Here is a 27,102-nt window from a genome sequence, read left to right as displayed (position 1 = left end):
TGAAAATAATCTTTTTATTTGCAAAATAGTCACACTTTAAAACAAAATTCAAATAGAAAACAGAGTATTTACAATTTCCCAGAATCATAAGTAAAAAAAAAAAATCATTGATTAAAAATGTTAGCGCATACATTTTAACCTAGATTTTTATGCAGCCTCATTTCATGATGTTGTTTTTACAAATAATATACATAAATTTAAAAAATCATCATGAATGTATACTTTTCTGGTTGTTCCTCTTTACAGTTTTTACATGTTAATTTATATATTTTTTCTACATATTTACAAGTTTAATCATACATATGTACATTTCCTGATATGCCTATCGCCCAGTGTCAGCTGGGATGTTGAGGATTGTGGTAATAAAATAACTGTACGACCATTCAAGCTATTTTCATCTGCATTATTTTTCAGGCCCCTTCTGTTACTGATTGTCAGCAGTTCACATACAAACTGTGGACAATTCAGACACTGCACTGATCTGTCCATGACCAGCTGTCATCTTTAGCCAATACTTTCCACATTTCTTACACTTTTTTTATACTCATTGCAATGTGTTACTTGAAAAGTTCCACAGAAGGTAAAGGTGACATCTCTGCTGAGAGAACATTTGGAGTTGCCTGTGCTGTAAACTTGACTCAGGGTCTTGGTGTCACTGCTTCTGATAACAGTGCCCACGATCTACCTGTGAGTGAGTAAATGCAACTGCCACATTTACATTAGAAACCAGGTACTCTCTGGTTCAATATCTGACAAACACAGATCGCCATCAGAATTACAGAAAGGCGATTGTTTCAGGATACACTACCCTCTTGCCCCGGACAGGCATGTGATACCTCAGTTCCTTCCAAAACCTAGAGGAAGGGGAGAGGGATGTTGACAGCTGTGAGTCTGTTCCAGTTTTTTCTGCATCAGCTCCACTCATGCACGTCTTCCACCTTTCCCTCGTCCTCTGGTTCTTCCACCAACACACGGCACCCTGCTTCTTCCTCAGATGACGCACTGACTCTGGAAATAGAGCCAGTTGAGCAGGCGTGATCTCCTCCAGCTCAACCAGAACCACCTGCAAAGCAGAGCTTAGATTAGACTCGGTGGAATGATTTAATACACATTAGGCAAAAGGGTATCTTTCTGTTTAAAGTTGTAGTTAGAATCAGATACAGGAAATAAACTCTGGGCTCTGAACTTCACATTAATCAGTAATTCTGCATTCACTTCTTACATTTATCATTATTATTTAATATTTTTTGATTTTGGGATAGAAGTACAGTCAGTACTTATGAAATGCCCATCAGTCCTCCTGTTACACTCATGTTTAACATCACAAAATTTAGCACAGAAATAAATTTCTCAGCTGCCTCTTTAGCTGATCAGTTAGCTTGATATAGGTGAGAATGGAAATCCATACTAAAAAAATCTGATCAAGATCGGAGCCATATGAATTTGATTTGGGCATCTGCATCTAGCTCACACATCACAAAATATTATGATGTTGTAATATTTTTCCCTTATACTTATCTATCTATCTGTATGAAATACAGACTTATACAAAATTCATGTTTTTACATGAATAATTATGTGTTGTTGTCATTTTAGCCCATTCCTTGTGGTTTTAGGGAACACAAAGACCTCATAATGTCTGTCATACACTACGGGTCAAAAGTTTTAGAACACCCCAGTTTTTCCAAGTATTTATTGCAATTCATTACATTGAGGTCCAATGAATAGCTTGAACTGGTGCAAGGGAAGGGCTGAACTGTCAGAGGCTTAAAAAAAAGGTAAGGTTAACCAAAACTGAAATATAATGTGCATATCAGAATTATACAAAAATCGTGTCGCCTTTTTCAGGGGACACAATATATTTTAACAATTTAAAGCTGTTTTGCAGCAATTGAGATTAATCAAGCTTGATCAAGCTGAAGCTAGTGCAACTGATCAAGCTAGTGCAACTAATTCCTACAGGTGTTCCAGTTTTTCTGGATTACTTACAACCCCCTCTGTCTGCATAAAAGCAATGTTGGAACACACTGTGGTACCAAACCCTCGTGAGCATCTGTGAACAGTATTGTACTGCAGATAGTGGTGTGTTGCTACAAAAATGGCAAGAAAAAAAGGCAATTAACAATGGAAGAGAGACAGACCAGCATAACACTTAAAAATGTAGGTCTTTCCTACTGAGAAATTACAAAGAAAGGTTTCAGTGAATAAAGTTTCCTTCACCATCAAAACGCACTCAGAAACTGGGGCAAATGCTGACAGGAAGAGGTCTGGCAGATGAAACGCCGCAAATGAATCAGAGGACAAGTTTCTGAGAGCTAACATCTTGTGTGATAGGTGGCTCACAGGACAACAGCTTCAAGCACAGCTCAATAGTGGCCATAGTAAGTAATTTCAATTGAAGAGTTTGAGCTTCAGGGTTGACTGGATGAGTTGCAGCAAGAAAGCCTTTGCTATGACGTCAGAATAAGACAAAGAGGCTTGCCTGGGCCATGAAACACCACCATTGGACTACTGAAGACTGGAAGAAGGCATTATGGACTGGTGAATCAAAATTTGAAATCTTCACGAACATCGAATTGGCGAAAGGATGATTCCAAAGTGTGTGGTATCAACTGTGAAACATGGAGGGGCAAGTGTGAAGGTCTGGGGCTGTTTTGCCAAATTCATGGTCGGTGACTTGTACAGAGTGAGAGGCCCTCTTAACCAAAATGATTACCACACCATTGTGGAGTGCTATGCAATACCCTCTGGTATGCACGTAGTAGGGCAGGGGTTTATCCTACAGGAAGATAATGACCCAAAACACAAGTCCAAGCTATGCCAGAACTGCCTTGGGGAAAAAGAACGAAATGATAAGTTTGAAAACATGGAGCAGACAGCACAGTCTCCAGACTTAAACCCCATTGAGCTGGTTTGGGATGAACTGGACACAAGAGTGAAAGCAAAGCAACCTACAAGTGAACTGAACTGCAACAGATATGGGAAGAACTTTGTGAAGAATATTTGATTTTTATTGTAGAAAGAACGCCACGGGTGTGTTCAGCTATCATCTACCAAAGGTGGCAACTTTGATGAGTCAAAAGTTTTGGTCTATAAATTGATTCCATGCTTTTTTTTTTTTTATTGCTTATTTTTTACTATGCTTTTATTTCAGAGTGCATGAAACATTAAACAGCATCATTTTCAATAAAAAACTGGAAAAGTTGGTGTGTTCAAAAACTTTTTACCGGTAGTGTACATAAGAATGGACCTAATATGTACCTGTGTGCCAATTTTTGCTCAGCTCCTGATCATGTAGGAGTTCATGTTTAATAGCGAGATGTGCAATTGCCTCTGTTTGACATTAGTCTGATGTCTGGCAGTTTTTTCAGAGACGTGCCTCTGAAGAGTGTCTATTTCCTCACCTTGAGGGAGCCCTCGATCAGCACTCGGTGCATTGCTGCCACACACTCCAGCTGCTGCCTTGTGTCTTTACAGACTTTATCACCAACATCAGAGCTTGTAATGCTAAAGCTGTCACTGGCATTTCTTTGACTTTCATCATCGCATTCACCGCTCTTAGAAATGTTGTTATTATTACTGCTGGTGCTGCTTGTATGTCTTTTGGTGGTAAAAGAGGAAGCAGTGTAGAGAAGGAGGACACGGCGGCTGGCTTGTATGTTTTCTTCAACAGAGTCCACCATAGCTGCAGGAGGGAACAAATAATGAAAACACACGGTTAGAAAATAGGAGCTAAATAAGGGAACTTAAACTTAGCTATATGCAGCTCTAACAGTTATATTTAGAAGTTTATTCCTTTTTAAACTGAAAAGAAGTAAATGCAACCATCGCAGCAGACAGCCAAATTGCCTTTCTTCACAAGCTAATGCAATGCTACTTTTTAACTGCATGAACAAAAAATAAATAATTTGGCTTTGCCACATATTTTCTACTTAGGAAGTCACATCAACAGGCAAAATATTTGAAAATGAAACAAGCTGATGTGTACAACACTGGGGAATTCGTCTGTGTTTGTGCATTTCTAGCTAGCAGTTATTGTTGACCGCCCTGAAAAGGCAAGACAAGATCACCACAAAACAACTTATATAAATCCTTTCTCATATATACTCTATCTCATGCAGTTTCGTAAAGGAAGAAAGTGAAGACAAAAAGAGGCTAGCTTTTACCACCTACAGCCCATGGTATTTACTTAAAAATACACCATGACCAGCTAAATGAAATGCAAACAGAAGCTTTTTGGATAGTCTTTCAAGATTTTAAGCTTGCTACGTGTAAAACAGCCTAATAATATTTAAGATCTTGAAGTGATCTGCCAATAATGGGTGGGATAAAAAAAATCACAAATTAATTTAAAGAAAAGCATGAAATTGTTGTTATTATTATTTTTTATAATACTAAATGCCAGTCCTTCTTCAAACAGTGCAAGTTAGGCTCTGTGGTTTAAAAAATGGCTCTGGGCCACATGTCTCCGTACTGTTTGCTGTGGGTAAATTACCTTGCCCAGGCAGGCAGTCACGGCCTGCTATGAAGAGTTTGTAGTCACAGGCCCTTTCCAACACATGAGGCAGTGTTTGAAGGGCAAATGTTTCCACATCCTTGCTGAATCCGAGGTCACAGGGCTGTGGGTATGCCACATAGGCATCGTAAAGCTTCCCATCCAAGTCTAACACAAGAAAAGGAAAAGTTTATGACATGCATAGTTTCGACTAAAACCCTCAAAATTTGATCTTTCAATTAAATATTTAGAGCTGTCATCTATAAACTCAGTTATTCTAATTATTGCTGTGTTCATGCTTTGCAACAAGAAGTTAGATTTATATTGTCAGACAGTGTGCTACCAAGCAGGCAGGGACAGGTACATTGCATGTAATTTATTGCAAAATGACCCCAAGACACCAAGCCATCGGGAAACCGGCAGATATGCCTGGAGTTCACCGAGCATGTGCAGCTATCCTGCATTGTTTCTTAGACTGGAAGCAAATTGGAGACATTATGTCAAACATGTGTAAAAACATTTAAATTCACTGAATAAATTCAGCATGAAACAATTTGTTCAAGCAACAGTGTAACAAATAAATAAATAAAGTTACCAATATGCTAATTGATGATGACAGCAAACAGTAGCTACGTTAAAGCTAATGTTCAACGTAGCTACTGCAATTGCACTTTCTTTTTGAGGTGTTACCACATCAAACTACGTGCTACTTCTGTGTTTCGCTATCTGCATATACGATTTCACATATGTCAAACTGTGTGGGTAACGCTGTTTTCCTTCTTGTTCGGGTTTTCAAACAGTACTTTTCTTACTGATTCAGCCGTGGATGCTTTCTGAAGTCTTAAGAATCATCGACTTTTAGCAAAAGCAGTCCAGTGTTTGCTATCCCTTTCTTTCATAATCAGCAAATGACATTTGATGAGAAGCAGAGTAAGCAGTCCTGTGGTTAGCTTGTTTCCTTTGTTTGTTCTCGCTGCTGACACATGCAGAGTTTATGACTCTGTAGGTTGTCGTGAATATGTGGGTACTGTGTGTGAAGTAAAGGTGCAAGCTGAAAACATTGCTTGGGGTATTTCCATTGTTAAGTACTGTACTGTTAGATGACATTATTGTTGCTATTGTTTTCTGTTTATAATACGTAAATCAATTGCACATTAATAACTACAAAGCTGCTGAGAACTTACCTTTATTTTTGTAAAAGACTGGAAATGCTCTCCTGAACCACAGCACTATTTCAATCTTAAAAAGGTAGTATAGGGTGACGGTGATGATAAACAGAACCATCATACCACCAAGCACAGATCCGATAGCTATGGCACTTGGATCTGTGGAGATGAACAGCAAACATACCAGACATAAAATTTTAGATTATATATTTGCTGCTGATGCACTGGCTCCAAATTCATTATGGCTTCAAATGTCTAAAAAATTACTTTTCAGTCAAATTAATATTTATATGAGATTTAACTGGTATAAAAACAGCATAACATAGCAGTGTAAAAATGTAACTGTTTTTCAGCTACTTCCTCTTGTAATGTTCATATTTTCACCAGCATCTTTGAAAGCATGAAATTTTGCCTCTGGTTTAATTATGTATATTGAGTAGATTGAGCAGGCTGAACAGCTCCCTCTGCTGGTCATAGTTCTAATAATGCCTCCGAGAACTACAATTCATGCATGTTTGTAACAATTTCTAATCTTCTAGAAATAATACTTTAGATATAGACTCCTTTGTTATTTTGTTTGTTTGTCTGAATATTTGATGCTATGCTAAATGCCATAGCATTTAGCATAGCTAAAGAAGACAACAGAGTGTAAATAAAGTCATAGTAAGACTTTATTTACCTTGAACATGGCTCTGTTATCATGATACTAAATGTTTCTTACATGAGCCTCGTTTGCTCTTTGAGGCCTCGCCAAATCCTGGGTTTTTACTGTTATACAGGTGATTTCTTAGTGAGGTACATTACCATGATGACTTATTAAAATATGTAAAATTGTGAAAATACTTATCAAAGCTTGTTATTTGATTGACCTCAAAAGATTTTCAGATTTTCATTTTGCTGTGCGTTTGACTAAAGCGGTGCAGGTTTCATACTAAGTTATTAACAGGTCCAAGTCATAACAATTACTGTATATGAACAGTTCATTCAGCTATTTATTCAGCTGTGGGACCCTAACAGCAATTTGACTGCATTGCTATTATGAACTGTGTTCATTAAGTAGAAAGTTTGCTAATGTGTTTGGTTTAGCTGGTGGTTTAACACCTATCAAGAGGCAAAACATTTACATTGAAGGCAACATTTTCTGTATTGTAATTAACTAATTCTTATTCATGTATAAGATAATCACTTAAATGAAAAGATTACTTGATTAAGTAATTGTGAGTGGTATTCTCAAATGTAAAGCTTTGATTGCTCAAGGTTAGAGACAAACTAAAATATCATGTTTAGGGGAGACTCTGTTTTTACCTTCTGGTTGCAGACTGAAATATCTTTCAGGAAAGCCCCTGTCACTGTACGCACGGCAGGTGTAGTTGACGTAGAAGTCCTCCTCCCTTAGCTCAGAAAATATCAGCCAGGTCTCTAACCACGCACCTTTACTGGAGCCATTTTGGGGCAGCAAACTGTCGAGGACAATCAGATGAAACAGTTAAAAGGTGATGTGACAAAATGCCTGTTAAGGCAGGAGTCTCAAAAGACATCAACTCTGAACATTGGTTCACTGATAAAGCAGATCAATTAAATAGATTTAGAGTAAAAAGGTACTGACCGCTGTTCTAACATGTGTACACGGTGAGAGGTGTTAGTCTCAAAGAATCCATCTTTGTCCAACCAATAAATATCAACGATAGGCTTCCCAACACCCGGCACAAACACCAGGCACCTTTTACTGAAGTTGTACCCTGAAAACATGCGCAAAACAGTGACTCAGTATAAACATGAAACTGTATATTTAGCATTTACTCTCCCTGCAGAAGTCTGTGACTTTCAACCCAATATGTTGGCCTAAATGAAGCCTGAGATACATAAATATGAAATCAACAGAACACCACATTTCTCAGAAGATCTTAGAGGACTTACCGCTCTGTGCTTTGATTACATCATTGGAGGGTTCATGCACTTGTGGAACCAAAGAGTAATCCCCTGAAACAGAGAACATCAAATACTGTGTAGCTTACAGTAGAGGTTGAATAATCACAAAGATATAATGGAAATTGAATCATATTTCTCTTTCGCAGTTTTACAGTAAGCAAACCTAAGAAACCATTATTACTAACACAACTGATGTTTCTTTTTCTGTTATTATTTTTATTGTTAAAATGAAGCGATTATGCTTTTTTCACCGGATTTTTGTCAACGTACAGTAGTGTCAAGATAGTCTTTGAGGCCTTTGGGCTGGGATGTGTTGGGCAACCGTGATTCTGTCCTTTCAACTGCGCTCAGTATAGAAGTCACGATACCTCAGCTCGCTTGCAAGTGTTTGGGAGCTGTTCTGTTCTGTTTTGTTTGTGTTTGAGGGCGTTACTGTATATGCCTGACTAACTGAAGTGGATATCACGGTCAGTTAGCAGTCAAACATAAACCTTGCTTGAATAACAGAACAAAGACACAGCTGCCCTTCTCAGCTGTGTGGGGGCTCCTGACGAGGTCTTTATCTTGTGTAGCCCAAGGCAAACACAGTTTTTGTTTTGTATTTCCCCGTCTTGTGCCACATGCTTGTTCAAGATATAACATAACAATTTTCACTAAGTGAATCTGTGAATCATAATTTGAGGTATCTAGGTGCTAACCTATAAGCTACATGAGGCTTAGCGGGGGATAATTATGACACAGTCAAACCCAAGTAAATGAAAACCAAGTTGAGTGCTCGGAAATACCAGCTTTATGACTGAAGAGCATTGTGCACATCTATACAGTTACTTATTGTATCATCACTGTTATTTTATAATTCATCTTTACATATGGACAAAAAAAATCACTCTGTTGTCTTCTTCCTCTTTTTTCAGCTGCTCCCTTCATGGGGCGCCACAGCAGATCATCTGCCTCTATCTCGCCCTATCCCTATTGCCCCTTTCTGTCACACCCACCCTCCACATGCCCTCCTTCACTACATCCATGAATCTTCTCTGTGTTCTACCTCTTTTCCTCCTGCCTGGATGCTCATCCTCAGCATTATATGTCTAACATAGCCCCTTTCCCTCCTCTGCATGCGTCCAAACCATCCCAGCCTTTCCTCTTTACATTTATCTCCAAACTGTTAACATTAGCAGCCTCTCTGATATGTTCAATGCTAATCTTAATCATTTTTGTCACACCCAGTATAAACCTATATAGATCTTCAAATCCCCCAGCTCGGCCTCCTGTCTCTTTATCATTGCCACCATCTCCAAACCGCCATTATCATTATCTTCCCTCCAGTCAATACTTCCATTGCTCTAGGTTGTCTTCCACCTGCTCCCTGCTCTCACTACAGGTCTGCAAACATCATAAATCACATCATCATAATCCTGTCTGACCTCATCTTCAGCCTGTCCATCACTATCGCAAACAGCATGGTCAATCCCTGGTCCCACCCCCACCTTAAACACCTTCTATCACTTCGAATGCGCCCCGCACCACTGTCTCGTTGTCCTCATACATGGCCTCCCTCACATACTTCTTCACCATTCCTGACTACGTCATTCAGAGCCAAAGTTCCTCTCCTAGCATACAAAAGTATGTCATCTGGACCAACTGCCCTTCCACACTTCATCCACTTCATAGCCCCCTCACTTCATTTCAGTGTTTCTCTTAATCTACAATCTCACCTTTGACCTCTGCGCTAATAGTCTCTGACACAGATCCTTTGATGCCACCCAGGGTGAATGTCAGAGTACAGGTATAGGTGCCTTTGTGTTGAAGGTCCACACTGGTAATTTTCAGTCTGGTGCCCCAGTACTCATAGCTGCCTGTTCCGTCCTCTATGGGATCACAACCCTAGAGGGAGAAACGCATAAGTCTTTTTTCAAATTAACAATGCATGAAGAAAAATGTTAACTATTTAAATTGGAGAACAGTTTACAGCCACTGGGATAGTTTTGATGCTCCTAATCTGTTCAGATAGACATTTAAAGAGTTCCATGATTTTTAATATTATTAAACTGTTTGTTTCCCTTCCACAAAATTAAAGGGCACGCACACAAACACACCGAGACTGGGATCTGCTGTCAGTCAAATTGCAATTTTTAAACACTCGTATCTCCCCAGAGTTTCAATACATTCCTGGTATTGATAGAAGTTGGAATAGTGGTAGTAAATAGTTGAGGCTGCAGCTACTGTGCAGTCTCTCCATTAAAACCATTAGGTTTCATGCAGCACTCAACAACAATTCTGGAGAACTCACTCTGTACCACTTGATGGAGGAAGAGATGTTGTAGCTGTTCAGCTTATTCATTTCGTTCTTCAGAGGGCAGCTCAGATTGTCAGTGACTCCTTTTGTAAGTGGCTGATAAGCTTTCCTCGGCCTTCCACATTCTCCTGTAGGTCTTTCATCCACCACCAGTCGGCTGGCCTGCCTGTAGCAGTGGGAAGGAGTCCTGTTGGGAAATTAAGCAGAAATATTATAAATGAATAGATAATTGGGCACACTCGCCCTGGCAGTGACGGTCATTGTTTGACCTTCTCCACAGTCAAAAATCAAACAATATTAATATTAAATTTGTTGGAATTGTAAGGGAGCTTGATCTTAGATTTTGAAAATCTAAATCAAATTCTGTGTTGGGGATAGATAATATTGCAGCAGTGCCGCTGCACGGGAGGCGGACGCACCTGAGCGGAATCCGGTTGTTGTTGTTGGAGTGTGTGGCTGCAAGCTGCAAAGCTGCAGCCCGTGTGTGAACGGCAATCGGAATAAAAGTGTTTGAAAGTACTGAGATCTGGGCGGTTTCGTCATTCTCCTATTATAATTTCCAATACAGTAAAAGCCATAAACCACTCTGTGTTCACTGTGATTACTGATAGATCATGGAGGCAGTTCGATGAGTTGTGTAAGGTGTAAATTAATACTGTGTTCTACTCATTTCTAATATTTCTACTTCTACTAGTGCTTCCTACCTCAGTATGGTCACATAATCCCCACTGTCATTCATGGTTACATTGAGAATCCACAGAGTCTCCTCGTGCACCAGGATGTGACCAGTCTGACTGCTGATTTCTTGGCCTGACACCGAGTTGTACCACGTGATGTTGTACGGGACAGTTTTGAAATCAAAGACGTCTGAGGACACCAGTGTGCTTCTCAGCATAGCCACATCTCCAGGAACAGAGAAAACCCTCTCAAACTGGAGTTTGTAGTCAGTACAGTTCTCTGCAACATACATGTAAGTGTGGAATAGAGAAAATAGTTATTTAACCTTTTATTGCTGAGAAATCAAACATTTCAAAGTCAAATATAATGTTGTTATTTGTTTGAAATTAATTGAATTGAACTGAACTGAACTGAGATGTGACATATTTCCTGCTCCATGTATTTTTACTTGAACTTTCCCAAGCAGAGTTAAAAATCAGTGTTGTTGTAATTCTATCCCTGGCCACAAGAGGGCAATAAAATACTTCAGATCATGCTAGTGGCTCAAACTGCAGCTTGGCAAAAACATGACATATGATAAATTTACAGAAACATTTAAAAATTTGTTAATGTGTTCAGTGTGTGTGTGTGTGTGTGTGTGTGTGTGTGTGTGTGAAGCAGTGTTACTCAGCTCACCCTGTTCAAATCCGCTACAGATTCCACACAAACCAAGGAAAAACACAAGGCTTGCCAGTGTTGAACTTGAACCCATGGCTGAAAAACAAAGATACAGAACATTTAGAAGTGAACATGCTAAGAGTCACAGCAAAAACCTGAAATGGAAATCAGCTGACCTAGTGCCAGGTCTTCCTGCGTCTTTAAATTACATCCAGAGAATGTGAAAAGCCCAAGAGCCTTTAAAATCCAGCAAAAACCAGAGAAACTGAAAGAGCTAACTGTACACTGCCTGATATTTTCTCTCTCCTGCTCACTTCTCCTTTCTCACGCCATCTAGCTCCTTCTCTTGATCGTGAATGACTAGCGCTCTGGTATTTGAGGAGCTGCGTGTGTAAGCCAAAATGCTGCGTAATGCTTTATGACTGGAAGCAGACCCAGAATTCCTGATAACAGTCCAGTGTTAAGTGTTGCTCCCTTGGCCAGCCTCTACATTTTTGCATGGAATGTATTAACCCCTCAGGAGGAACTGAATTAAAACTGGTGAATTTGTATGAGTGTCGGACAACATCAGATTTGTTGCTATGCAAATCATACCCCCAGACAGTAAAGTGTCAAGTGGGACTAAGTAAATGCACAACCCAAGCCTCCATTAGTTCACCAAAAACACATAAAATAAAGTTTACTAAGATAAACAAAGATAGTCGCCATTCTTCCGAGGTTTCTTTACAATTATCCACTTCTAGAACAGTTTGGTTGCCCAAACTTTTTAACGAGCACAAAAGTGATCGTTTGCCAAAAACTGATTTCCAGTGTTGCCGTGTGTGTGTTTTTTTGTTTGTTTGTTTTGATGTGTAATGTCTTTACTTATATTGGTAAGTAGATTTTAGTGAACAGGGTTTACGGGGTTATATATAAAATTTTAAAATGACCTGTTTTTTAAGTATCTTTATGACTCTGCGTTATTGTACCAACATTAAAACCAATCCAGTCCCCTTTTGGCCACTAAAAATATCTTTATGGAACTATTGTTATATAGTTGCAATTTCTGCTATCCTCTTAGTCACTTTGTCAAAAACTGACTGCAGCTTCTAGCTTGTGATACCAATGTTGTTTTGTGGCTCAAGATGACTTATTTTATATTATTGAGGGATACATTTGATATGCTTCGCTGTTTAAAGGCCAAAAGTTTATTCATGGCAGTTTAAATACTTGTAATTACTTTTTGGCAAATGCCAGAAATCAGTTTTTGGCAGACGATCACTTTTTGGCACATCGGTAGCCTACGCCCACTTACACACACATGCAGCGTAATGATTGTTTACGCAGGCAAGCTTGACCTTCAAAATAAAAGCACCACAATTTGAACTAAATAAAATAACAAATAACAAATCCCACTTTAATATGGTCATTGGTTTACTGAAACCCACAATTGCTCCTATCGCATCCACCGTGATGAGTGCGAGTGTGATTATGACTGTTAAAGTGTTGTACGAATATGAATGTGAATGTGGCTTGTAGTAAAAAAGTGCGCGCTGAGACCGATTTGATTTAACTGCATGCGTCCGTAGTTTTAATGTGGTTGTTTACACATAGTGAGGTAACCTGGTAACCTCGACAGATTGCGGCTGTTTAGCCCGTTGTGTTTGGCACTGAACATTTGATCTAGTTTTAAACAACATGTAAGCAGGGACTGTGTTTACAAGCAGATAAACCAGAGTTTGTCTTCAAAAGGTGCAAAATGTGGGCCTGTACAGGGCAGGGGTGCCACCAAGGGGGTCGCTGGGCAACCCCCAAAATTTGCTGCCCCGCCTTAGTGCCTCCGGGCAAGACTGCCCTATGTTGGTAATAATGTAATAAGGTTGCAGACAAGCTGGTGCAAATCCCTGGACAGATCACTGGTGCATCTCAGGGCATAACATAACATAGAGACAGGCAACAGTTCACACTCTTGCCTGATCTAATATTTATGATTCTAATTCTTATATGATTGTAATATTTATTTGTCTTTCCTGACCAAGTTTGCTCTTAACCCTGGAGAACCAATGGGGCCAGAGCCGACCCCATTGGCTTACTAGGGAAACCATGGGGTCAAATTTGACCCCATGGTTTCTCCAGGGTTAAAGGATAACTCCATTCTGGGAGAGCCGATGCTTCTGCTCGGCTCTGCTGAGAATCATTAAAACAATGGTTGAGACTTCCAATCAATCAATCAATCAATCAATCAATCAATCAATCAATCAATCAATCAATCAATCAATCAAAACAGATTATTATGGATTTTAAAATCTTATTTGGTTTTGATATGTACCTATTCTTAGTGATATCAGCTGATATCGACAATTAACCAGGCAGAACATTCATTTTGCTCTTTGTCATACTTTTTCAAGTAAACTATATTTGCCGACAGCATATTAAAACTGGAAATTCTGGTTTTATGGTGTGTCACCCCTGTATGGCCACCTCTATGAAAACATTCTGGAGGCGACAGGGACACAGACAGAAGGGCAGGGTGTGGTCGAGTGAGAGCGAGGGCGAATGTAAAGAAGGTGCAGTGCTTGTTACAACCACGGCAGTGAATCAGAGAAGTAAAATGTTACGGTCCCAGCAGTTACTTTTTCAAGCAGAAATAAACACGCCCACACCTCCCAACAAGCCAGAGGGATGGTCTTGCTTCACCAGCTTTTGTGTGAAAGTAACCGTAACTTAGTTCCCATGTGTAAAAACAGTGGATTGAAAGGACCTTTTAGTTCCCTGAATCAGCTCCTGTGACTGAAAGTTCCAGAGAATCTGAGTTGAAGCCCAGCATATGACATTTTCTAATAAAGAAGCAATAAAATTTAAAATCTTCCCAGGAATTCAGTACCAGCTTTAAGTGCCGTTAGAAGCAACATCTGGGTTTTTTCACACCTGAGCACCTTGTTTCTTCTGGCTGACATCAGTTCATGAGTTTGCATAAATGTGCATGGTTTTCTCATCAGTTCAGTGTGGTTTACGCATATGTCTGGGCAATTATTAAAACCAATAGAAGACCAGAGAAAATGGCATTTAACTTAGAATTACATATTACCAGCCTTTCACTGAACTAGTACTGGTATTACACAATCAGTCCAGTCATGAGTCCAGTCATCAGGTTCAGTTACAATTAAAGTACACGACTAAAGCAGAAGGCAGACATGAGTGTACTGAGTAAGGAGTGACTTACTCGGTACATTTTCTACATGGATCTGAATCAAACATGCTGATTTACTGAGTGATTAACATCTTAACAGATCCATTCATGTTTGATCCAAAATGACTGTTACTGCTGGTTTTAACTTCCTATTGAATTATTTGCATGGATGTGGTTGGAAAGCGCCAGAGGAAAAAACAAAACAAAACATTGCTTTCCTAAATATGGTACAGAAACCTGTCATTAACAGCACACAAGCAGTTAAAATAAAATCTCAATTGTTTCATAAATTCCCCTCACCCCCACCGACTTCATCCACCCATCTTCTGAAACTCTGTATGAATAGTAGTTTAGCATACATGCTTGAACTGGTTGAAACAGCAGCTGTAATACTCTGTATGAGGTCACGTTCAGATGAGATTTAATGACAGATTTTTTTTCTAACATTGTGTGACTTCACACCCGCAGAGTCTGTAGCTGCAGATAGTGTGGAAACTTCACACAAAACAAGTGCAGTGCTTTCCTGTGTTGAAAAGGTGATAAAATATAGAAAAAAATAAAAGGAAATATAAATTTAAAAAAATGACAGATATTAAACAAATGTGTGTGCCAGTCCCGGCTTTCATGATATTGTCCCCCCCTCCCATCAGTAGTAATTTAAAAACGTTTATAATGCTTTAACAGCTTTGGGGCAGAAACTGTTTTTAGTGTATATGACCATGATTTCATTGCATTGTCTACCCGATGTTTCGCGATGGTCCGATAATGAATCTATCAGCACATCTTGAGTCGTTTGCAATTTTAAGTAAAAAGAAATAAATTGGTACATAATATCACAAATCGGTATGGTAAGTTTTGACAATCTGCACCAAGGCAAGCAAAGGCTTTTAGAAGAACACAGTAGCAACGAAATGTGTGCAGCTGCTGTGGGAAGAAGGAAAGGAAATGATCGAAACCTCAAAATTCTCACCTGTGTATCACGATACAGGAAGAGCTACTGCTGATGGGAAAACTATAATGAATGGGAGATTGCTTGTGGTTAAAGAGGGCTCCAGTGAACGCTGTGAACGTGTCTTAACACTGAGTGGTGTTTGTTTAGTTTTGTTTCATCAAAATGTTTCACATCTTTCTGGGAAAAATGTAACCAGTATGCAGTGTGACACCACAGATAAAAACAAGCCAGTGCCTTCAATAAGTGTTATCCTGGGTTCACAGGCCAACCGTCAAAGGCAATATTGGTTGGTATCGAGACTTGGCTAATATTAGTGCTTTTATTGTTGGCTTGTGTTTTTTTACACTGCATGCAAACCACACAGGATCTCGATTACACGTGCACTTTTCAAGTGGTTGTTGTTTGTTTTGAGCAGAAGCTCTTCTGAAGAAATCTCGTTTCTAAGAAGAAAAGGTTCACAACATTTTGACTGTGAGAAACAGGCATGCAAAAGCAGGCTCCATCTATCTAAAGCTTATATTCACTCAGTTTTTGTTCATAAAAGCAAAACAAATAATGGAAAATAAGCACGGCTTAAAATAAAGTTGGCTAAGTGGTCTTTAGATTTAAACAAAAAATATTTTCAAGGTATAAAAGGAGAACTGAATTTTAATTCATTTTAGACCCAATATCTGTGTCTGCTTCCAGTGCATAGTTGAGCTATTTAGACAAGTTCAGGCAGAGAGGGGCGAGCGTGGGAAGAAGTGAACTGGTTCATCAGGTCACGCTGCAGACATGAGGCTGAAGAAGACAGAAACGAGTGAGTCACCGGAGGTGTAAACCAGCAGGCAGGTCAGGGATCCCAGAGGTTGGCTGCGCAGTGGATTCAGACTGAGCTCATGTTTACCAAAAGTCAGATGACGCTTAACTTTTTCTTTCTTACTGTACTTTTGAATGACTCAGAGCCACACATGCACTCTTTGTGAAATGGTGGTGTACCACCTTAACTCCAAATAGATTTATAGTTGTGTAATATTACACTTTTCAGCACCTTATCTTGGTACCACTTTCACACATTACTGGAAACATCCTTAACTGCAGACAATGGCTAATCAGTGCAGCTCAAAATATTGCTTCCTGGCAGGAAAGAAGCAGGTTTCCCAGCCAAGATCTGCCTATTTTGAGCACTATTTGGGTTTTTGGAAGAGAAATTCTCTATCATTTTTGTCATTGGCAGTGTTGCAAGATCTACAGTTTATGCACTATTACAGCTACAGTCAATAATAAACTTCAAGCGGACACCTTATGCTCTTTATTTTGCTTTTTCCCCCTCATAAATACTCTGTAATAACTGTGGAAGCTCACATTAAATATAGTTCTCAGTAAAACAAAAGTAGAGATAAACTCTTTTTCAGTCTTTGGTCTACTTTAAGATCTTCAAGATCAGGTAGAAAGGGATCATCTATAATAGCTCATAACTGTTTAATATTCGCTGGGAGCTATTTGACTGTTATTCAGAGATCACACTCCATCTACAAAGGGCCACACAGCTATGACAGACTTGTGACATGCTAGCTTCACCATGCACAGTTCACAGCAGACCTCCCATATGATGTAGCCTTCACAGATGCCAATGACAATATTTATACTTTTGTGTATCGTGCACCTCCATTACTTTGTATTGTCACTGCCAAAAGGCTATATAGTGAAGTTTTCTCTTCAATTCGATCTATTCTCGTTCAGTCAATTTAACACAGGACCATGAATCCAGCGTGAGGCACACAAATCTGCCTTTGATCACAGTGTATCCACTCGCTTGCTGTTCAGACCTTTTGTTTGCAAGGGGTAGCCAATCAGAGCAAAAATGACTTAAAGGGACAGGAGCTAAAACACCAATACTAAGCAGTTGTACCAAGACCCACTATAAGATAAATGACTATTCTGAATAATGTCATTAGAGTTCAATAATAACAATAATAATAATAATAAAAGTTTTGGATGAATTAATCAGAAAGCATTTTGAATCTAAACCTCCCCGATTAAGTTTCAGTCAAGGCACAAAACAAGAAAGTGATGCAGTTTTTCCAGAGCAAGCAGCACTAAAGATGTCTGCTTCTGGGAACAGATGGTGGAAGGAGTGAATGGCTGATGAGAATATCGTTATCATAGTGTTGATAACCACTTTAGGGAAGGGCGCAAGAGGAGCAAGGCTGCTGGAAATCATTTCGTATCTTAAGATATCTTAAAGCAATAATCTACAGTTTATAAAATCTGCTAATCATCTTCAGCACGACCTTTTCTGTTTGCGTTCATTGGACAAAGTCAAGCTGTATGTTGTAAACCACAGCAGTGTTATTGAAAATGCTTGCATGGCAGAAAACTTACAGAAGCTGTTGGGAAATGGGCCTCGCTAACGGACCAAATTTGTGCAATGTTTAAATTTCGCTACAGCAAACTGACAGAGAGGAACAAGCGTCTGTTTTCTGTTTACATTTGGTTAAATGTTCATTTGGTCTACAGATCTGTTCAGTCATGTGAACTTTGTCCATCTGTTTATAGGGCAGCGATTGCCACATACACTGAAGAGCGGTCACAGGTGCAAGGTACTGATAACACGAACATCTCAGGAAAAGACAGACACTTTACGTGCATGCGTAGCTCAGGATTTTACTTTCAATTCCATGTTATGTTGGAATTAAATTAGTTTGTCAGCAGGTTTGGTGTAGCAGCTTAAAACTGCACGAGCCTGAAACAACAAGTGCTTTCTGTAGGGCAGTCAAATATTTAAAATCAAGGATGATGTGGAAACAAACAGCAGTGAGCTCAGCAGTGATTGGCTTTAAACAGAGGTTGCAAACTTTGTATGCGTCACCATAAACATACAGATTCCGGTTGTGATTCAGATAAACGTGCAACAGCAACAAAATGTTCTTTCAACTGCTGTTAACAAACAGCTCGCAGCTGTAGGAGACAAACTCTGGACTTCAGGAAGGGAAATATCACAATACTCAAGCACTGCTCAGGGTTCATCTTTTTGACTGACTGATCAGTCGAAACCAACATTAAGTTGCTAAAGTTTGTCCTTAAAAAAATTCTAAGCAGTATTTTAACTCATTTAAATGTTCATGTTTACTCAATTTCAGTTTGCTCTTCCTCCAATTTGCCTTTAACCTCATTTAACCCCATCTTGTGAATAGTTTGAACAGCACAGAAATGTTTTGGAGAAACGTGGCAAATGTCAGCTTTTTAACATTTCCATGTTCCTAGAATGATGAAAAAGTCCTTAGCTAAGCTAAAACAACAAACTTTTTTTTATTTTAAGGGGAAGAGGATGTGATTTCAATGGAGAATTGAAACCCAGATCTTCAATGAATCGCATCAACCAGCAATAAAAGTAACAACTTGCTCACAAGACTGACACACCCTGTAGGTCAGTCATAAAGATGACTTATTTATCTTTGAGCACACAGCCTAGTGTGCTCAAATAACGCCTAAGACTTTTGGATTATTTTCCTTTGTATAGTTGTTGTGGATTTGTTAAAATATGCAGAGGAGGAGAATCTGTGCGCCTGTTCTTGCACCTCCAAGTTTCTACCTTCTGTTGCTGCTTTTAAATCCAATAAATAGTGTTTGCATTCTCAAGCGCCACCTGAATTTCATGGTTTGCATAGCCTTTCCTAACCAAATATCTGTATTTTTATATTTATTAATTATTTAGGTTTTTATTTGCACCCAGAGAATTTTCTGCACTCTAATTCAGGATGCTCACGCCTCTTGATTGTTAAGCATCAGATCAGACTATTTTCACAAGCTGAAAGGAAACACGCTGTCCTTAAGAACACTTTGAATCTTGTTCTCATGTTTGCTAAACCAAGTTATTTTTAACCATGTCTGAGAAATTCTGTTTTAAATTAAAGATGCAGTATGAGGAAGCCTTCCCGGAAATGTGAGGATGACCATCCCTGCTGGCCTGATAAGAGACGAACAATGTGGGAATTTTCTAATATAAATGACATTTCAGCCCTTAAGAGCGCAAAGGGAGACGTCTCAGAAATAGTGATGGAATAGTTTTCTAAAACTAGCCTGCAGAAACCGTGCCATCCTTGAACAAGGGTTAATGGCTTAAGTTTAAGACATGGAGCTTGTGGGAGGTTATCAAAATACATGACTCATTTAGCTCTGAAAAAGGGAAAGCAACGGGAGTTACCCTTCCTTCAGCCGAGCCTGAGAACATGAATAGTGTGACTGTGTTTTTTCACATTGTGGAAACAATATTGCAGGTAGTGTGAAATGGTAATTTGTTTGTGCTTTTTGGTTTGAGGTGAAATCCTCTGTGAGAAGGCTGCTCTCGTTTTTTTCTATTGTGGCTCTGTTATTTTTCCTCTAAGCTATCTACCTTAAACATGCAAGAGAACATAATGTAGAAGGGTCTAAATGTCCAAGTAAACACAGTTTCTAAGAGCAGCAGTAACATACAGCTGTGAATGAGCCAGGTCTTCCGGTTGAGTGAACGCTGGCGCGACTGGCTGCCGCTACTCACCGGCCGCCACTCACCTAAGTCCACCCTCAAAACTCATCTGTTTAAAATTGCCTATTCTTAAATTTCTGTATGTTTTAACTTTTATCTTCTATTTTTATCATTGTGTATATTTCCAGTTTTTATCTGTTGTACAGTGTCCTTGGGTGCTTTGAAAGGCGCTATTTAAATAAAATGTATTATTATTATTATTATTATTAAACTCGAACAAACTGCAGGCTTGGGAATGCAGATGAATGCTCCAGAATTACAAGATTTTGTTCAGGGATTATACTGCGTATCCACATGAGAAGCTGAAGCCTACAAGTGTTTTGTTTTTTTCCCTTTGCTGTCAAATCACTGTGTACACTCCCTGCAGTCCCTGCCTTAAGCAAGCTGTGCCTGCTTCAATTTCCTCTTTTCTCCTCCTTATACTAATATTTGACAATTTGCTTAATTTCCTCCTGCATCAGTCTAGCCTATCCCTCATCACCCTGCTCTTTCAACACAGAAATATTCATAGGCTATTGTTTATGAAAATATCCCAACCAGACACCCTCTCATACATCTGCAGGTGGATTGTTCACAGTTCAAGCTTGGTGTTTAAGCTGCTGTTTATAGAGCTGAACCAAGTGTATTGACTAATCCCCATATGCATCATTTATAATGCTAAAGAATAAATCCAGTGTCCTCTTTCTTAGCAGGAGAGTCAATGTACAGTTGATGTAAACATGGGGCAATAACCTGTTTTAACACAACAGAAAAATGACTGAAGTCCCACACAACTTTTTCTTATTTTCTAGCCAAACCACTGTGCATATGTTACATCTGCAGCAGCCATCTACATTTGCTCTTGGATTAAAACAAATAACAGTTATAAATAACTGTCCAAACTCCCGAGGGAGGTAGAAAGGTCTAAAGGGGAAGGACAGAAGCTGAAATATCCGCACAACATGACAAACAAATGCCTCTCTGTGTAACTCTTGAACTGATTTGACGATATGCATTTCAATACATTATTAAATCAGAAAAACCTTCCCTAAATCAAATCTCTCATTCCTGTCATCAAAGCCTTCATTGGGTATATTTGTGCAGGGTACTGATAACACACAAAACAAACAGCACTGTGGCTACAGGAACCTGTTATAAATGTTGACAAAGTTCAGTCACGGTAATGCAGGAAGAACTCCTACATAAGCTTTGGAGATGACAAACTGCGAGAAAACCGCACAGTACAACCCACACTGAACAACCACCCAGAATGCACCTAAATGAATCACTCCTTTAATGTGAGGTTTTTGATTTGGCATGAAAATCGTCCCTTTTTCTTCTCATCATCTGTCAGTTTTATACAAGAAAAAAGGTGTCAGTATTGCTATTCCTGCTCTATGAGATCTATCCATCGCTCAAAAATCAAACATTTGTGTTGGCTGCAGTGGGCATCTTTACTATAGTGTGAAAGGAAGTGTGCCTCCTTTGTGGTAAACATTACAAACGCACTTTTTCGAAAAAGTAAACAGGCGAATGGTAGACCTCATATTTCTAAGAATTCGAGCACCGAGGCCACATTCAGTGGCAGAGTTTGCCCCAGAAAAGTCAGAAATTATTAAGAACATAAACAGCTTAGGAACAAGTAAGTGGTAAATATTGACTCACCTAGGAAAAAGAGACACCGAGGCACAACACAGGCGAAGGAAGGATGAGACAGTTTACTCGACACGGCAGACCTAAGAGAGGAAATCTCACCTCTGACCCTTGCATGCAGAGAGGAATCTCAAACGTGCTGCCCAGCCGGTGACTCAACAGCTTTGTTCCACCTCCACAGGACGACGCACAGACACAGAGGAGGAAGAGTGTGTTTGGATTGCACCTCTCAGCTCTCTGTTCTCCTTCCTTTGCATTTCAACACAGCGTTAAATCAGCTAAACCTTCCCGAAATCAAATCCCTCACTGCTATGTTAACTAAAAATAACTTATTCTGGTTCACTAACTGTTAACCAGAAAAAACGCCCATAACATAAACACGGATGTTAAATATAAACAATATATTTAGTTGCTCATATTGTCTACAAGAGCATAAGCACATTTATATTTGTTGTTAAATATGACTGAAAACTCACTTTTCATTCACAGGATATTTAACTGTTGCAAGATTTCAGCAAGAAATGTGAAATCTTTGTGTTGTTTTTTTCCGCAAAAGAAAAAAAGTCTTTGCTTTCAAAGAAATGTCTATAATGTAATGAATTAACAGAAGAACTAAATTCACCCTAAGCATGTTTAAAACGCTTCATTTTACTTTGGCGGAAAAGAAAATACACGCTATTATAGTTCTAATTGAAAAGATTAAGCCAGAAGAAGCAGAAAGCAGAAAAACTGTATATCCTTACTGTCAGATTTAATGAGGACGAGACCCCAAAGCAGGACTACAAACAAAAAGCGAAAAAGCAGGGAGCCAGAAAATCAAATACACAAGACACAGTTCTGGGATCAGCTCGGCATTGAGGCAAGCATGGGGAAGATGGCGGTTCGTACGGCCGGCCAGGTGGCCAATCGTGCAGATAAAGCAACTCTGTGGGCTGCCTGAGAGACCAGTGACTGAAACCCTCTAATGGTTTGAGTGGTGACAGGCATTGGTGATGGGACACGTCAGGCAGATGGACAACATGCCAGCAGTGGAGGTTCAGTGAGAGACTGTGTTGAAGGAGGAGAGGGGACTCCTCTAGAGGCTTGTGTGGAAGCCAGCGATCACTGAGACAGAAATACGCTGAAAGATGGATGGGAGCCCAGGAGCTGAGATGGAGCAATCACATGTCGCAGCAGGTGGTTGACAACAAGAAGGCTGATGCTGACAACAAAGGAGACCCTGGTGTAGGCTTGGGGGTAGGAACAATGTAGGAACTCCACAGAAGGCTCAGCAGGTATCTGCATTTAAGACAGAGACCCTTATACTCAGGCTGTTTGTTTGGAACTCTTGGATTCAGGATTGTGCTCACACACTTGCAGAGACGAATCAATGGACTCAAGCTGAGACGCAGGTGGAGAGGGACCCTTGGACTCGGCATGTTAACGGCAGTCAGGGTGCCATTGCCTGTCCTCTAAAGGTCTGTGTATCCCTTCATGGATATGTCCCAGATTATCACTGACCCACCGCCAAACCGGTCATGCTGGATGATGTTACAGCAAGCAAAACCTTCTTCTCCACAGCTTCTCCAGACACTTTAGTGTCTGTCATATGTGCTGAGGGTGATCCTGCTCTCATCTGTGAAAAGCACTGAGCATCACTGGTGAACTAACCAATTCTGGTATTCTATGGAAGATGCCATTGTTTCACTGTTGCCCCTCTAATGCACCTGTATTTAATTTAACATCAAAGCAGCTGAAATTAATTAACACCCCCCTCTGCCACTTAACGAACAAGATCAATATCGCAGAGGTTTAATTGCCTTGATGCTGAGTGCAACACAATGCAAAGGAGGAAAGACATCAGTAATGATCACAGAGAAGCAACTGTTTCAGCCCGTCAATATTAGACGGGTTATAAGGCCATTTCCAAACAATATGAAGTCCATCATTATGCAGTGAAAAGATCATTCAGAAATGGAAAACATTCAAGACAACTGCCAATCTTCCCAAGGAGTAGACGTCCCAGCAGATTCATCCCAAGATGCTCAGAGAAACTGTAAAAAAACACCCAAATAACAACCCCCTGTCTAAATCAGAGACAAACAGCTGTTTATGTTTTTAAACCCATTTTGCACAGAGAGGCATTTTTTGAAAAATGTATTGATAGCAATGTTGAATATTATTACACAGGAAAAAAAAAACTACACGTAAAATAATCACACCGTGACGCCTCTGCCTTTGTAAATGGAGGGACAGTAACTGCGTGTTTATATGTAAGCGTGTAAAACCTGCAGATAGTCAGATTAACAGTATTTTGTCTCTATCTGCCATTCTGCAATTCCTCTCATGTAAACAATAACGTGGCGCACAGCGTGACATGAAAAAAGGCACATACCTTTGACGCTGCGTGACGAACTCTGTATTCCTCGTCCACACGGAAACGCAAAAAAGGAGGAAAATCTCAGTTTTCGCTGATTCGAAACGGCGTTTACGTGTGGATGAAACAGCTGCGTTTTCAAAAATACCCGCGTAGGTGCGGACGTAGCATAAAAGAGTTAGTGGTTTATTTATTGCAGTTTACTTGTATTTGCTTAATTGTTTACTAAATGTTTGAGGTGTGAAATAAACCGCAATGGAGCAAAATATGGGTGTGTGTGGTTGGAGGATGTGTTAGTGCATGCATGCGTGTGCGTGGGGGGGGCGCGAACATTTTTCATGTAAAACAAAGGGGGGCCCAGCAAAAGAAGTTTGGGAACCGCTGCATTAAAGCATTAATAAGGCAACCACGTGTTTGTGAATGTCAAAGCACACAAACCACAGGAAGGCATCCTTAAAACATGCTTCAGCATATCTGTGTATTCGGCACTTGACTCAGATAACCTAGAATCCGGACATACTGGGTCCTAACTAGAGCCCATTCAAAAAGTTGAGATGAGGTAGTCCATCAAAGCAACAAATGATAAGGGGAAAAAAATTCCTCCAGAAATTCAATTAAAGTCTCTTGAGTCAAGCCCAAAGCAATTATACAGAGGTGTGAAGCCACACCCGGGCTTCCCCAGTGGATAAAGGAATCCCCATGAGCCACAGCCATTCGTCAAGATATGAGTCAAGCCCTACATCGAGTACAATCCCTGAGTAAATGTCACATTTTCAAACAGGATGTGCTGCGAGAAATGTGTACCAGTTCAAAGCTACAATTCAGCAGTGAGACATATCCCGAGCTCACGCAGCAAATGTTCTCTTTTCTGTTTAAGTGAGTAACCTGAAGGTTTTTTCCCTTTTTCTCTGCCTACTCACTGTGTAGACTGTTGGTGACTTGTGATATTGTATTTACAATTTTCAGGTATCTGTACTTTACTTGAGTATTTCTTTTTCTGGCAACCTTTTGCTTTTACTCACTACATTTACATAAATATCAGTACCTCAGCGCCTAGCTAGCGTTACAGAAGAGGAGCGATTATAAAAGAAATAACGCTTTTTAACCGTTTGTGTGCAGTTTGTCTCACAGTCTAGCTAAAGGTTCAGCTGTTGTATTTCAGATGGAGAGAGAAGAAAGAGAGCTAACGTCACTCAGAGATAGAGAAAGATAAGAAAGACAGGACAGGAGAGGAGAGGAAGGAGAGAGGTTAGATGTAAAGGTAGGGGCTGCTAAGTGATATTTCATAAACTGGAAATTTCAAATGTTTTTAAATCAGATATTGGGTCTGTACATGAGACATTATATTTTTTCATATGTGAAACGTGCTGCAAAACAAACTGAAGTAGACGAACTATGTTATTTAAAGGTTGCATGACAATCCTCTACAGCAGGGGTAGGCAACTCCGGGCCTCGAGTGCCAGTGTCGGTGCCAAGTGGATCAAGGACACATCTAAAACCTGCAGGACACCGGTCCTCGAGGCCTGGAGTTCCCCACCCCTGCTCTACAGGTTAGTGCAGGATAAACAGGTTAGTTTGCAGTTGTGGACATCCACAGAGGGCAGCAGGTCAGTTGATTACAGCCTGCACACTAAGAAAATCTACTGGAGCTCTCAATAGAAATGATTGTGACTTATGATTCTTTTCCCCACACTGAGCCATTAAAACAATTTAAGATTTCACCACATCCCACCAGCAATGTTGGGAAAGTTACTTTTAAAATGTATTCCATTACAGATTACAGAATACATGCCCCAAAATGTATTCTGTAACGTATTCCGTTACGTCACTCAATGAGAGTAACGTATTCTGAATACTTTGGATTACTTAATATATTATCATGCTTTTTACAACTACGTGAATGTACTATTGCTGTGATTTATTACTGTTACTGAAGGTCCGCGGGTCCGAACCATAGTAAAGGGACCTCTGGTGTTGGGCTCGTAGCCGAAAAATAGCTTTACTTTGTTGTCTGGGTCAAGTTTGCTAGCGAGAGACAGAGAGAGGAGTTGAAAGGCTACTCCAACGGAACTTATTGTTTCGGAGGAAAACATGAACACAGCATACAGTCTAGTCGTAATAGCTTACTTACAACTGGGCTCGTCAGGCACTCTTCTTGGCTGCAGTGGTTATTATTATATTTACATGCTTCCAGCTCCCGTTTCTGCTACGATAACTACTTTTCCACTCTCCTTTTTCTCCCTCCTCGCGCTCACAGACACATAACGGGTATGGCAGTCCATTCTCCCTGCAGCACGGACTACACTGCCCATAAGGCTACATTCTTTAGGGCTATGCCTGTAGCATTCTGCCTATTAGCTTAGCACAACAACAACAACAAAAAGGCGCTCTCTCACCCAGGAAACACACAGTCACAGAGAGAGCGCGTGTCGCCCTGTAACCATGGCAACCGTAACTCTGCCGCCTGAAACAACAGAACATAGCTGTCAAACCAAACCCAAACAGTCCTGACCCGCCACAATATGAAACAGGAAAATTCTGCTGTGTAATCCATTTATTTCAACAAAGTAACTGTATTCTAAATACGTAACGGCGGTACATGTATTCCGTTACTCCCCAACACTGACCATTGTACTCCCATCCTTTATCCAGCCGCTGGTCTGCCATGTTTAAATGACACCGGTTAAGAGGGAGCATGCCAACTGCATTTGTGAGCGTGTTTGTGGGCGTGTGCTTGTGAGAAGAAAGTAGCTTAAATAAATATCACGTGTTTTTTCTTTATTTCTGAGTCCTCTGTTGGTTTACTTCAGGCTCCAGTGAGCAATGCTTTTGTAAAATATCTGGGCACATGTACGTAAAAGCATTAAAAGTAGGAAAATCATTTGAATCTGTCTCTTGAAGGAACAGAAAAAAATGTGTTAAAGTCTGTCTGGCGCTTACGTCACCGACAGGACTTCGTACCAAATCTGTTTTGGTCAACATGACACTGATCTAGAAATGAGACTGTGTTGAGTGCCACACATGCAGAAGCATCATGGATGATTAGAGTTCAGAGGTTTTGATGTTATGGTGTTAGATACCATTGTTTAACACAGGAAACTCACCAGACTGCTGTTATGTCAGTCCTTCTGTCAAGGCAACCGCCTCCTTAGTTTACGTGAAAGTCTTGTAAAAACATCTTAAGGTGGAAACAAAAAAATCTCATCTTAGACGTGTCCTTCGCAGCTCATACTTCCTCTTTCTGTGAGGACTTAAGCACATGTGG

General features: G+C 39.9%; 1 protein-coding gene across 4 annotated transcripts; it reads right to left on the bottom strand.

Annotated features, from left to right (window-relative positions):
• LOC113007562 (interleukin-1 receptor-like 2) lies at window positions 1–27,102 on the bottom strand. 4 transcript variants are annotated; one of them, XM_026144274.2, is made up of 12 exons: window positions 26,942–27,102; window positions 11,240–11,317; window positions 10,591–10,843; window positions 9,881–10,073; window positions 9,306–9,474; window positions 7,579–7,641; window positions 7,268–7,400; window positions 6,967–7,121; window positions 5,680–5,820; window positions 4,496–4,663; window positions 3,405–3,685; window positions 1–1,063 (listed from the first exon to the last, which is right to left on the bottom strand). In XM_026144274.2, the coding sequence occupies exons 2-12, from the start codon at window positions 11,313–11,315 to the stop codon at window positions 776–778; spliced, it is 1,920 nt and encodes a 639-aa protein (XP_026000059.1). In that variant the 5' UTR covers window positions 11,316–11,317; window positions 26,942–27,102; the 3' UTR covers window positions 1–775. The 4 variants fall into 4 exon arrangements, with proteins under 4 accessions (XP_026000059.1, XP_026000061.1, XP_026000058.1 ...); XM_026144276.2 differs by lacking the exon at window positions 26,942–27,102 and adding an exon at window positions 21,584–21,710; XM_026144273.2 differs by lacking the exon at window positions 26,942–27,102 and adding an exon at window positions 21,494–21,652.

This window comes from Astatotilapia calliptera, chromosome 16 (genome assembly GCF_964374335.1).
Source record: "Astatotilapia calliptera chromosome 16, fAstCal68.1, whole genome shotgun sequence".
Classification (NCBI taxonomy): domain Eukaryota; kingdom Metazoa; phylum Chordata; class Actinopteri; order Cichliformes; family Cichlidae; genus Astatotilapia; species Astatotilapia calliptera.
This window is presented reverse-complemented; position numbering and strand designations above follow the sequence as displayed.